Source organism: Phacochoerus africanus, chromosome 1, assembly GCF_016906955.1.
Source record: "Phacochoerus africanus isolate WHEZ1 chromosome 1, ROS_Pafr_v1, whole genome shotgun sequence".
NCBI classification, from domain to species: Eukaryota; Metazoa; Chordata; class Mammalia; order Artiodactyla; family Suidae; genus Phacochoerus; species Phacochoerus africanus.
The window spans coordinates 246,912,370-246,927,590 of NC_062544.1; the positions used below are offsets into that span (position 1 = coordinate 246,912,370).

Sequence of the window (15,221 nt, forward strand, 5' to 3'; positions counted from 1 at the left end):
CAGAATTTGGACTGTAATTCATAAAGGCAGAGTCCCAGGTGGTTATGGCTGACACCCAGTTGTCAAAATATTCTTTGTGCATTTCAGACACCATTCACAATGTGAAAGCTAGAAATCCAGTAGATAAAACTTTTAGAACCTAGATTTCACAAATAACAATAATTCCAATATTGAAGGCAAATTATACTATACTGGAGACTTGTTTTAGAGAGTGTTCTTATTATTTCCATTGCTCTCTATTATCCATTCAATTTTAAATATTTTTAGTTTTATTTAAACGGATTTATTTGCAGGATTATGGCTTTTAACTCTTAGACAGCAATCCATATAATTTTTAATACAGAGCTGTCTTCAGCTAGTTTTCTTTTTCAGTTAACTTCCAATTCATAGGCTTGTAGTATTTTCTAAAAACAGTTAACTAAATAGCTCCATTAGAACAAAAAGGAACATATGCAATATAGATAGAGGTATATCCATACATTTATACATTATACATGTATATGTACATTTATAATACATACAGTATGTATCTATATTAAAATTTTACTTAAGTTTATACAATTAAAAAGAACAAAATCTTTAGCAGACACCAAGTAAAATAATGGACTGGAAATCATCAAATTTTTCTCAACAAATGCAAAATCAGTCTTAGTTTAGTTACCTTGTTTTGTTTTGGAAAGCTCTTATTATTCATTTACTCAGGTAATTTAAATTTACACACAACTAATACAAGAACTTTAAATGAAGGGAATAAAAGGGAGAATTTCATGAAGTTGGTATTGGTCTCAGAGAATTTTCAGTTCTCTGGCTGAGATAAATATCAATGAAATAATCACAATAATGTGTAATTACAAGTTGCGAAGGTAACAACAAAGAACAAGGCAGATGAGTTTAACAAGTGTTATGTTTAAGTTTGGGGGTGGGGGAGCACAGAAGGTGGTATAAGACAGTTAGAAGGTCTCCCTGAAGAAGAAATTTAATATTTTGAGGAGATTCTAATCACTTAAAAAGTTAAAATAAATATACTGAACACCCAACTACCTTATTTTGATTTTTTTCAATACAAAATGTAGTTCAAGATTATAAGTGAAATTTAGTTTGTGCATATTCAATGAAATAATAATCAAGTGCTGTGAAAGGCAATATTTTGGGCTCTTAATGGAGAAGAGGTGATTTCTGGCCCCTCAGGCAATACCATCAATTTTCCTTCTCCAAAATTCAACTCTAAGACATCACATGTAGACTGAGATTTAAGGAGACATATCAATGAATTTAGAAATTTTAAATTGGAATGGGAAAAATTTCAAAACCTATCTAAGATAAGAAGGGGTATTTATATAGTTTTTTCACATACATTAGTGTACATATATGTGTGTGTGTGTGTATATATATATACACACACACACATATATTCATGGGTAGATAGAAACATCTCATTTGCTTAACTATCATTTACTCTAAAGTGATGTGACATAGAAATTACTGTTATCCCTTTTTTAAAAGTGAGGATAAATGTCAATAAAAGTTAATTGGTCTGAATTAATCATACACTAATAAATGGTAGAGCCAGAATTCAAATGCTGATGTGCCAATTCTACATGTGTGCTCATTCTATTTTACTCCTTTACCTGTTATCTATGACATCACACTAAAGCACAAAAAAGATAACCTGGGAAAATACAAATAACATTAGAGGACAGAATTATGATTGCCACAGCTCTGATTTAGAAATTAGGATACCTGACCAGAAGATAAAATATTATATTCTATCAGGATGCTTTTAATTGAAAAGCATGAGATGTATAAAATGAGTGGCTTATATAAGGAAAATGTATTCTCTCATGGGATTCTGAGATGTCTGAGATGTCAGAATCCCAGGCAGGTGTCTCTAAAGCTCACTGGGCTCCACCTTTCTGGCCATGAAGGAAATGCAGCTGCTTCAGACTGGACTCTGCCGTCAAAGGGCAGACCCAGAGGCACAAGGCACTTGGCCCCTCCTCATCTCTTTTTACCAGAAGGAAATCTTTCCCAGAAGTCACTGGAATTTTGTTGCCACCTCATTGGCTTTATTACTCATGCCTAAACCAGTCACTGGAAAAATGGCTACAGTTCTCACGATTTGCTCTTAGATGATACAATACTCACTCCACAAAGTGGCAGAGGGGCCATTTTCCACGCACCATGGAAGTGTGAAAACCTGAACAACTTCAGTGTTCCATCAGCAAAAAAAAAAAAAAAACAGGGAACACATATTGGGTGGGCTTGGGGCCTCTATTTGCTAGAAGACTGTTTTTTAATTTAAGTACATTATCACTGCTAAGACTTCAGTAAATAGCTAAGGAAATCTTTAGGGAAAAAAAAAATCTAAGAGTTGAAAAGAGGGCAATGGTAGGAAATTTAAAAAAAAAATTTACAGTTGCTGATTTTGAGACTTCTCATTTCAGTCTATGCTTTCTCTATACCCTTCCCTGCCCCATTCTTCATCCTCTTCTCCTTACTTAAGTTTCTTTTGAGGCAAGGTTCTTGATTCCTTGGACTACTTAACCAGTATACCAATACTATCCTAAGTGAAGACCACATAGCTTACCTCCCTCTAATCCCTTCTCTGTAATGATACATAGACTAAGAAAGCTCATCTGATAAGTTGATGGTGTCACCCAATCAGTCAATCAATCAAGTATGAGTCATGTGTAAACCAAGAACTCTTTTTAGATTGTAATCCAACAATATATATGGGCTTTGATATGTGTTGACTGTCCTCTAAATCAAAGAATATTTAAACTATTGAATTATTTACTAAAATTTCTGAAGGTAATTAAACCCAGAATTCAAATACTATAATTCATATTTTACAGGGCCAAAGAAAGTAATTGCTTGTGTGAACTAAGAATCCCACCTGCCCTATCAGTAAATGAAGGATGTTGCAGCCATCAAGCTACCACGTTACTGCCACCCTAATGGTGAGCTCTGAGGGAACTCAGGATGGAAACAAAGAATGCTTGCCATATAACAGTCAGCTTCTGTAGCCACCCTAATGGTGCACCCTGTGAAGGCCCAAGATGAGAAATCACAGGATAGCTGAGGAGCATATCAAAAGAATGATCTCAAAGGTCCTAGACCTTGCATCTTGCCATACGTAGAAAAGCACTAAATTCTTTTACTGGAGATATCTGGTTTTCTTTCATTAACAATACTCTTGATGTTTTGACTACCTGCCCTTTGTTGCAAAAATCTCCTATATATCCTCATTCTCCCAACCACCCGTGCCTCTTTAGAACTGCTTCTCAGCATTATCTGAGAGGCTGTGCCCCAGGCTTGAAGTACTCAGAATGTCCACCAAATAAAAAACTCTCAATTTTTAGGTTGTGCATTTTTTTTCAGTCAGTATTTGTCTACTTTGCTAAAGTGAACAAACTTAGTACCAGAAAATTTAGGCAGAATTCCTGTCCATGAAATGCCAGTAGTTTTAGTTTACATGTTGAGTATTATTTTCATGAACTTCATTTAGAGAAAAATCAAAGTTCCATTAAACTTCTTCCCAGATACTTATCTGGGTACTGTGTCCCATGCCTAATAGTAGAGTACTATACTTTTCTAGAGTGGGATATTTCAGTGACTCAGTATGGTGTGAAATCATTATAATGATTATTATAATATATTAATTATAATATTATAATGATTATAATATTATAATTTTTTCCTCTGAAGTTTATATTTATACTTTCATTAACCTACAAACAGAGGCACTTTTAATATTACAGTTAATTAATTAAAGCAATAACTAGTTCAAAGTTGCTCCCAGCTATCATATCATTTTTTACAGAAAAGCTTGAGACATAGATATCCCAACTGATTCACTATCCATTCCCTTTAAAGCCAAAACAAACATAAAATTCCTCTATCCTTGTAAAATTGAAAATGGTAATAATTAGGCAATAAAAATAATTAACTGGATCTAAAGGCACAAATAACTGTGCAAGCAAAAGTGTTACATCCCAAACTTAAGTTGACTATAGAGCTTTCATTCAAGAATATCATCAGTTTCTCAAAAAAAAAAAAAAGAATATTAATCTAATATTTTCAAAGTTAGTGCTACTTATTTCCTCAGGGACATCAAGAACAACATAATCTAGGGGGAAAATTTAAAGGAAAAATGCACTACAAATAACCCCAGGACATTAATACACTCAATTGATTTTCCTTTTTTTATTCTTTGGTGGCTAACAGTATTATAAATATCATGACCTGCTGTGTTAATTTTTTTTCTCCTTGCTAGTTTTAATAAGTTTGGACAGCTTGGCCAGCTGTTTTTAGGGCATTTAACGTATCTGAAACAGTGCAGTCACAGCCGCAAGATCAACGAAGATAGCAATGAAGAGGAGGCCAAAGAGCCTGAGGCTGGCTCTCTGAGGCCAAAGGAGAAACTGAAAACTGTTCATGAGGAAACCATAAGTGGTTCCTAGGAAAAAGAAGGTAGGAAATTGGGTGATATATGGAAATACTCAAGAAAGAAGTTATCCTGAAGACCGTTTCCTAAATTTAATGTGTTTAGGAATCACCTGGGGACCATGTTAAGGCGCAGACTCTGATTCAGAAAGTCTGGGGTGGGGCCAAGAGTCTGCATATCTAAGAATCTCCCAGGTGTTGACACTACTGGTTGGTGCCTGTACATACTTTGTGTGGCGAAGTTCTACAAGGTCCCTTCCACTCCCCTCCACCAAGCAGATAACCACACACACACACACACACACACACACACACACACACACACACAAACATTTCTCTGGAAGTAAACATGTTAATTGGGCTCATCATAAAATCTATGTGGTTAATAAGGCAAATGAATTCATTTCCCCAAATTCTTGATTTGTAGAAATATATTTTCTTTATACCTTCTTTAAAGGAAAACATGAGGTAGACTGCTACTTGGATATACAAGTAAATTTATTGCTTAAAAAATACATATGAGTAAAATGTCAGTAAAGTTTTTGCTTTTCACATTTCCTTAGGCAGCTAGTTTCTAAAATATGTTATCTGACAGAGTAAGGAAAAACTCAAATTTCTAAAATCAAAATTAAAGTGAGGTTTGAGTTTTGGCTAATGAGTTTTCCAGCTCAATCCAGGGTCTCAATTTGTTATGACTTCCCAGAATGTGCTTTTATCCTAACCATTTGATTTCTTCTACACTTAGGAAAACCAAACCCTGGCTTACTTCATACTCTCCCTTCTAAGCAACTAACCAAGGCCTGATTATACATTTTGGCATTGTGTCAATGTCAAGGTGTACCAGGAAGAGAAGCAGATGCAAAGATGACAGATGGATGAACTATCCTTGATGCAAAACATCCGTTTGTGAAGGAGAAGCTTGGGAGTACCATAGAAAATACGTTTCGGCACAAAAATCTAAAAGGCTGAAGACCAATACAAAGTTGAAGTAATTATACCCTCTTTGAAAAGAGGATGGCATAGAAAAAAAGGAATGTACACATTTATCAGTTGCCATAAATACTTCTACATAACATTTTGCATTTGCTACAGACTATCCTTAGACACAAAAAAAGATAGGCTTAGGCATTTTTTAAATACAATTTTGTAGAAATAAAAATTTTCCAAATGTATGATCCTCTTTTTTTCTGAAAAAAAGAAGAGGAAAAATTCTCACACAAAGGTCATCATAAACATTCAAATCCAAAGTGTCATACACCATAGTATTCTGTGTCTGGCTTGATAGAGCATTAAAGGTACACAAAAAGCTTAGAATTTAAAGGCAGCCATATTTTTCCTAAATAAAATATCCAGTTTTAAACTGATCTGGACAAGTTACAGACATTTTAAGCAAAGGAACTGAGGCAACAAAAGCTTATAACGTTGACAAATATATAGTACCCTACTCGGAACCATCACCACGGTTGATATTAAGGCTCCAATTCCCAGGGCAATCATCTCTAAATACACACTTTCCATATTCTCAAAACTTAGAGTGTCTTCTCAATTCACCTAATCCGGCCACATCACCAAAAAATGTTAGATGATCACACTTAGATCATATGCATGATGGTAGTTAAAAAAAAAAAAAAAACTTTAATTAGTTCATTCAAGCAATTGATACATTCAGAAGGGGGAAAAAATGAACTTCAGGACACAAATATTAAGCTGTGTTGGTCCACGTATTGTATGTGATGATGAACATAATTTGTCATCAGAAGTACGGGAGTTTCTGCCTAATAATTCCTCCTGCTCTCTAAGAGAGGCAATAAACAAAAATCATATTCTTTTCGATAGTTTACTGAACTCACCCCATGTGATGGGTAGGAGATCCAGCCCAGCTCCCCTTGAATTGCTTTTGAATCCAGTAGATTGACTAAAAGAAAACACAAATACACAAACACAGTTAAAAGGAATGGATTTTATTTATGTTTGTCAAGTAAAAGTTGTCTGTGGTTCTTGATGTAATAACATCAACTTGTTCAAAAAACACGACCCTGCTCCTTCTCCTTACACATGTATTTTGAGTATATAAAGGGAATTACAAGAAAAAAAAATCCACAGGGAAGGTTAAGGGACCAAAAGTTTCTGTGGCTTTTTAAACTACTTACATCTGTTTATAAATATATCGTATACTAAATATATTGACAATAACTACAGGTTTAAAAAGGAGACAATAAAAACATAAAATAGGAAACACTAATGCTAACATGAAATAAAAATAACAGCAAAGGCCATTAAATTTGATAAACTGACATATGACTTCACTATAAATTAGTTAAATATGCTTCCATAATGAATCATATTTATTTTTGTACATATTTGATTTGGTGTCTTTATATTGTCCTTGGCCAATACCAAACATATTCTTCCATAATGTGTACTTTTTAATACTGGATAAATTGTGTACTTATGTGTAATGAACAAAATGCTTATCTACCAATTTGTGGAGAAATCAAATAAAAAATACGTACTATAATATCACCTTGTAAAGATTTACATATTTTTTAAGGCTTTATTTTTTTGGCTGTACCACAGCATGTGGAAATTTCTGGGCCAGGGCTCAAACCCATGCCACAGCTGTAACCAGAGCCAAGTGGTAGCAATGCCAGATTCTTAACCTGCTGAGCCATGAGAGAACTCTGAGCTTTATATAGTTAAAGAAGGTATTGTTACCCAAAAGCTTTAATGATTTTACTCAGAGTTTTGTGCTACTTTTAGTTAATAATAAAGGACTCACAATGATTGTCAACCTGTTAAATAATGTAAATTATGGCTTTACCACATCCTTCTTCTAACTAGAAAACAATCCCCTGATTGATTAATGGAAGATGTAGAGGAAGTTTACATAAAATACGCAGGTATTATTAACATGACCCAGAGCAGGTGAATCAAATATAATAGCATTGGGTCATTTTGAAGGGTACCATATAATCACAAATCAAAACATAATGTTAACACATGCAAAGTCCACGTGCTGTCAATAAATCGTTTCCCAGTGCATGAAAAGTACCACCCTTTCTTTAACCATCCCAATTATTTTCTTGCAAAGGAAACATTAATCTTATAAAATGTAAAGAAAAATTATATTTTATATTAAAATTCTAAATTTTCAAGCACTGCATTTTAAAAGAAGATAGTTGGTTAGCTGGTTATATGATAAATAAACTAAGAGAGTATGAGAAAACTCCTAATCATTAAGTTAAAAATGAATAAAATTCTCAAAGTTATATTCTCTAAGTTTTGCTAGTTAAACACACACACACACACACACATAACCTATCACACTGGAATTCCTTACAGATTAAACTTTTTTCCCCTCACAATAAATTAATCCCAGTGAGAAGTAATTATATTTAGATAAAAGAAGATGGTTACTGCACGGATTACATAGTGTAATTTCCATAATGGAATTATTTCCCAGGATATCAACTTGGAAATTAACAGGATGCTTAATTATGTTGAAAATATCTCTGAAAATGATTTTTTAAAAACCTCTACCAATTAATTTACAGATAATATTTCAGATTAGTATTAGAAAAATCTTTGAAAATACGAGAATACATCCTCACTTTAAAGTATGTTACCAACATTCATTCTAATAAAGACATACCTAGCTCGATTATTGGTTCTATCTTGGTCATGAGTTGATTTCTCCATGTTTTACACAGAATTTGCATAGTAGAATTTACAGGGCCACTATTCTGAAAGCATTTGATCATATCTGTGATGCCTTTAAAAGTTTAAATGATTCAATGTTTTGTGTGTATGTAATAACTGAATATGGACTAAATGATGAATATGTGTCCCTCCATATACTAAGGTGAATGGCTGAATTAATTTCAATATTAATAACCAGAGAGAAAAAGTGTTTGAGGCAAGGAAGAGATGAATATTGTCTCCACCTAGTAAACGATTCATTGGAATGTAGGTTGTTAGCTAAAGAACTGTATCCTTAAGTTTTCTTTGATGATAATAATGAGGGGGATAGGACTGGATTAATTACATCAGCATTTGGTTTCTACTCAATTGAGAAAAGCTAAACCAAAAAGAATTGTATTGCACTGTCAATTAAAATAAGTATAATTAATTAAATGTATTGCATTTACTCAGAAACTGGATTTTTAGTGCACTCCATTTAGCATGAATGAGGGAAATACAATTAGTAGCATTACTCATGATTCTGTTTCTGTTGTCTATCAAAAACATAATTATGCCTGCTCTGGTAGTCTCACAATGTTGCTGCGATGGTCAAATCATATAAATGTATTTAAAGCGATCGGTTTATAACATGCTATATAGATTCAATGTTCCTATAAACTTAGAATATTAACTAACACCAGTTCCATTTTGACTTCTGAATGGTATTTAAAATCAACTATCAATATATGGCCTACTAGAGGAGAAAGGTGGCATCAAAACACTTTTTAAAAGCACTTACTTGGGGTTTATAAAGTGTCTTTTGTTTATAACCAAATAAGAACAACACAATCCAAGAATTCTAGCCACTTTGAAGTCAACGATTGCTGGGCTGGAACTTGCCAGAATATAAACCTCAGGTCTTCTGTGATGGGTTGTATAGCAATCTGAGTGTAGCATAATTGAGATAAGAAGGGAAAGTTAATGGAATTTGAAAGTCAACCTACTGTGAGTGATTTCTCTGGATACACTGACTGAATCTAACCTTGCAACACAATGTCTTAAACGCCCACTGATACAGGCAAGAACTTAATTTACTAAAGACTTCCTCTCCCCAAAAAACATGTAGACCTGATCATAGCCTTTCAAATGGTACCACTATTTAAATGCCAGGGCGGATAGAATTATGAGGTACAGATACAATATTGTAGTCTGAATTTTAATGACAATTTGTAACATGGAAAATTTGTTTTAATTGCTGAAATTTTTGAGTTTACAATAACAAATTTTAACAAAAAGGAGTTGGGAAACTATCCTTAAGGGTAGGTGGGAATATATAGATGGCTTAATTCTTTAATAACAGACTCAAGCCGTGTTATTTGCCAAGCAAATAAATCATCTCTTACCAGATTTCATATTTTAATGGTGTGTTTGGGTTGTAACAGAAAATATGTCACTTCATCAATTTCAGAATATTTTCTACTCCAAGAGCAATGTAGCATACATTAACGTTTTAAAATGACTTATATTGGACACATTTTTAAGTGTTAGAACTCCACTTAGGTTGAAATATAAAGAGCAGCTTTTTGGCAAAAAAAAATCACTGAGGGAAGTCTGGATAGATACAGTTCTGGATGTCTTTCACAGGCTTTACTGTCTAGTCTCACTGCTTTTAAATAGAGGCCAAAAAGTATAAATAGGTGAAGGGACTTACATTCACGAAAATAAGGGAATTCTTCCTTAGTCTCCTTGAATTGGCTTTCAGGTAGGCACTAAGGCAAGATTTGCTGGTCAAAATGATGGACCTATGGCGTTTGATGGGAATTAGAATGTGTAGGTTGAAGTAAAGGAATAGGAACAGAGTATAGGATAAACGGGCTTAAATTGGTTGTATCTGCTTCTGAAAATAAGGAAATCTCCCTGTCATTCCTGTCACTGTTCTTTACTTTCCCCACTTGGATGCATTATGGATTTAAGATACCCAGGAGTCTTGCTCTGTCTTTCCTTCCTATCCTCTATCAAAATGAAGAGACAGAATCATATCTACTTCTTTGCTCAATGGCACTGACGTCACAGAGAAGCGTCTGTGCCAAGAGTTTACGCCACTTTCCCATCTTACTAATAAGAGAGCATTAAAAAATTTTAAAGGACTGTCATTAAAATAAGATTTTTTTTAATTTCCCATTTAAAAGACATTAAAAACTTTAGGTATAAATTTCTGGAATTTTACTTTTAAGGAATCATTAACCTGCCAAGATTGTTTCAAGAGTATTTCAAAATTGTGATTCATAGTGGCTATCTGTCCACTTAGGAAGACTGAGTTGAATGAATATTCACATTTTATATACTAAGTACTGAAAATACACAGACAGCGCTAAAACAATTTTCAAAATTATATGCCACAATTTCTTACTGAAATGGAAGATGATTTCAACTATTTAATAACCTACTATGCTTTGTGGTAATTTTATAATTGCATTTTATGAAAACATTGGGTAATTTCAAGATGAACAGTAGGGCTTAATGATTAAAGAATTTCAGACTTGGAGTTCCTGTTGTGGCGCAGTGGTTAACGAATCCGACTAGGAACCATGAGGTTGCGGGTTAGATCCCTGCCCTTGCTCAGTGGGTTGAGGATCCGTCATTGCCCTGAGCTGTGGTGTAGGTCACAGACGCGGCTCGGATCCCGCGTTGCTGTGGCTCTGGCGTAGGCTGGTGGCTACAGCTCTGATTCGACCCCTAGCCTGGAAACCTCCATATGCCGCAGGAGCGGCCCAAGAAATGACAAAAAGACCAAAAAAAAAAAAAAAAGAATTTCAGACTTAATAGACATGTTTTCTTATAAAAACCTTCATTTATAAGGTGCTTTTACAGCCAGTTGCAAATAACTATAAAACCACTATAGTAGAAGACAAACCCATCCTTTGATTACGTCTTGTTTTTACAAAAAAAAAAAAAATAATGACATTTCCTTTCCTGTCCATACATCACTGCAATTGTTCCAGCCACATTTCTTGTACTCTATTTATCTTTATCATTTTCAGCACTTTCTGTTATGATGAAAAGAGTAGCTTTGCTCTAGGTTACAGATAGCAGAGGTGTCCTTTAATCTGCTCCTAGGTTATACCTAAATGTCACAGAAGAAAATGATGCAGGAAGTAATAAATTCTGCTCTCAGTGTTGTAATTCTCTGTGTAGTACTCTGGTCAACCATAAGATGGAATCAAGAAATCAAGATGTATTTTCTGATAGGAGTCCACCAAAGCTCAGTTTTCATTTTTAATGTACACACCTAGGTATGCCATTGAGAAGTCAGTTTTATTAATGTACTTACCTATTTCAACATAGCTTTTATTTACTAAGATTACATATTCTTAGTTAACAGCTGCTGTGGGCTTCCTATTTATATTTTTTTCTACCTAAACATAATTAAAACAGCCTTGTAATAGACCAATGGTATTGTATTTCACAGATTAAAAACTATAAAAATGTTTTTAGACTATAAATGAAGTCAACTATAATTAACTGTGTGAAGATAAAACTTCCTGTAAAATGTTAAATTCTACAAACATTTTGTGTCACAGAAGTATTAATTTATGATCATTTCTCTATCAACCAGCTAAACTAGACATGTAAATTTTTCTTTTTTAATTCTGTAGTGCTAGACATTTCTGTGAAAAACTTTTTTCACATGGTATCTAGTAGCTTATTTATGGAATATAAGCAGATTTCTAGACAAAGTGGTATACAATCCATTTATTTTCTTAGTTTTCCCTCCAGGGCAATAATTTTGGGTGAACTTCTATACAGGTCCTAATTAAAGAAGAAACTGTAATTAGCTACCTCATCTCAATCTTTGCCAACAGCAGGAAGAATTCGTTGGAATCAAAATACATAGTCTCACGGTAAGATGTCTATGTTCTCATGACTAGAGCAGCTCAAGGAAGTAACAGAAACACAGACCCAAATTCTACTTGAAACTTAGACACTTTAGTAAATATTAACTCTATGTTGTTTCTAAAGTGTTAAAATTTTCTTTTTTTTTCTTTTTAATCTGAGAAATCTGAAGATAATTCTGATATTACTACTATTATGGAGAAAACAGCTATTAACATATACCTAGGGAAGATGTTCTTGTAACAAAATAATTCCCTTACATAAATGAGTGGGAATGTTCTAATGTCAATGAAGTTTTACTACATTAACAACCTCAGCTTTGATAACAGTCCCTGGAATAGAAGGTCTCTTTGTTTCTGTGTATTGTCAACTTCTATTATGAATCATTTAGACAAGTGAAATGTGTTTCCCAAAATGTAAGGTACTAAAAGTAGAACATTAATGATTATGTAAACATTGTGCCTTTTCAACACATTTTAGCTTTTAAAGTGTTCTGGAACTAACAGGAAAACTTGTTTATTTCTAATTTGAAAGTACTTTTTTGACAGATTAAAAAGTGAAAAATGAAAATATATCATTCAATTTGAAATGATATAAATAATCATTAGGTCAAATAGGTACTCAATCTTTAGCAAATACATTTTGCCTTCATACCATAAATTCAAGCTATCTTGGTATATATTATATATATTTTCATCATATCACAAACTCTTGATTATCAATCTTTGACTGCTAAATGCAGGCTTTCTGTTTAGTCAGGATTTGACTGATGGCTATGAAAATGGAACAGAATAAGCATAAATTCTACAAAACAATTCTAACATAGTATTTCTTTGCAAAAGCTCATTGGATATAAGATTCAAATTTTAACACAGAGAACAAATTATGTAGTGATAAATTAAATTTCCAATTTAAAAATATTCTTTGGGCAATTTTATATTACAAAGCTTTTTTTTTTAATTTTAAAAGAAGCCCAATGCAGAAGATATTGGTTTAAATTTCTGGAAAACTAAAATCAGGATATAGTTTTGACTTCATCATGTTTTAGAGGATAACTCCATCTGGACTTTATGTCATACATCATAACTTTTCTCTATAGATGTAGACACACACGCACACACACAAATAAACTTGTATGGGTCTTTAAAAGGCCCACAAAAGATACAGTGACCTGCCACATGCCTATGAGTTTAATTAAAAACTCCAGCCCTTTGCTTTCTATCTTAGGAGCATAGTGTCAATGGAAATATCAAACGATTAGTGTTGGTGGTGGTCAGGAAACTTTTCACCTATCACCGCAAGAGGATGTAGAATTCAGACAAATTTCAGTGTATTTCTCCTTGGTTTTGTGGTCATATGAATATCACCTATAGAAGCTTCTATTTGGGGATAGTCTTTCTTCATGTTCAATCATGTGAATCTCCCAAACACATAATGCGTGCATGTATATGTTCACACAGAATTTATTTTGAACTTAGATATATGCTTATTAAAATGGCTATTTCTGGGTGTTCAGTTCTTTCAAAAGTGATTTCTACTTGTATATCTATTTTTATGCATTCATTAACAATATTTTTAAAGTTTTCTAGATATATGCAGTAAAGAAATATCTGGGTTATGATCATCCCTAGCACATGAAATAGGCAAAACATTTAATCTCCTTTGTTTTTTTATAACTTGTGGTTATTATTATCTTTAAAAAACAATTTTACCTATATTCCAGAGACTCTATTTTGGGAAGCTAATCTTTAAAGATTCATATCACATGAGTTTTTTTGGTTTTTTTAGGGCCGCAGTGCAGTGTATGGAAGTTCCCAGTCTAGGAGTAGAATTGGAGCTACAGCCTCTCGGCATCCAGGTCATGTCTGCAAGTCTGTGACCTACACCACAGTTCATGGCACCACCCAGATCCTTAACCCACTGAGTGAGGCCAGTTATCGAACCCACATCCTCATAGATACTAGTTGGGTTTGTTACCACTGAGCCACAATGGGAATTCCCAAAGATTTATATCACATTTTTTATAACTTTCATATATATGTTAAAACACAGTTTTGCATGTAAGTATTCATTTCGCAGTCATCTATCCCAAGTCATTATCTTCAAGGGCATTCAATATGCCATTCCCTATAACCTTCTTTTCCAAAAATCTAGTAACCAATCCTCTAGTAACCAATCCCTATAACCTTCTTTTCCAAAAATCTAGTAACCAATCCTTCTTTTCCAAAAATCTAGTAACCAATCTAGTAACTTATCCTCCCTATAACCTTCTTTTCCAAAAATCTAGTAACCAATCCTTGGTAAATAAACAAATGCAAACAAATGAATAAGGATGGTTTTTCTTAGTTTTGCTTATGAGACATGTCCAAAATCATTATAAATGTTCTAATATTTTTGAAAAATCTATATAGAATTAGAGAAGAAAAAAATCCAAAAATATATAATCTCTTTAACTTTTCCTTTCCAAAGGTAATCCTTCGGAAATTAAGAATATTTTATTCTGTATTTGGCCAGGTTTTTACCCTACGTCTCATTTAAAAGGCATAAATTTAAAAACCATTAAAATTAATTAAGAAAAATGTTAATAAAAAACTCATCTTTCATATGAAAAAACTGTCCTTATTCAATATGCAAATGATTAAGAAAAAAAATCAGTTGTACCTCAAAATATAGAAAAACCATCACTGTGAGCATACCTGACTCTAACTTGTTCAGTAGGATGAAGTATGTATAATTATGACTGGAAATCTTTTTCAAAAAGAAGGACAATCAAAGGATTATAATTTCAGATCAGAAATGTCATCGTCATAAAATCTGAGTTTATCTTTTTGAGCTATTTAATGTAAACAAGTATCAAATTATCTGTGGTAAACTGGATAAAAGTAAATTAAAAGAAAAATACTATCCCCTTTTATTCTGCCTCTATAAAAGCATATTCAAGATTTGCCAATGGGTATATTTGATGGAGTTTATATAATTAATAAAAGAGTAACAACCCAATTTTATTTCTATTTACCGTCTCTGTGATGATGACAGTTCTTTCCATTCTGTTAAAATACAAAATATATACCATAAATAGCTTTTGCATAGTGAAGGGAAAAATCACAATTTGAATATAACTCTAGCCTTATGACATCTTTGAATATTATCAGTGACCAGGGGTCCAGTTGGGAAATTAACAAGATTAGACAATGAGAAAT

The 15,221-nt window shown here is 33.2% G+C and overlaps 1 protein-coding gene across 2 annotated transcripts in view; it reads right to left on the reverse strand.

The window, feature by feature from the left end:
* EPHA3 (EPH receptor A3) overlaps positions 1-15,221 on the reverse strand; it is a 351,366-nt gene that overhangs the window by 325,801 nt on the left and 10,344 nt on the right. For both annotated transcript variants that reach the window (XM_047794345.1, XM_047794355.1), the window contains exon 2: positions 6,297-6,361. In XM_047794345.1, the coding sequence (XP_047650301.1) occupies positions 6,297-6,361 (65 nt within the window). The remainder of the gene's footprint in view (positions 1-6,296; positions 6,362-15,221) is intronic.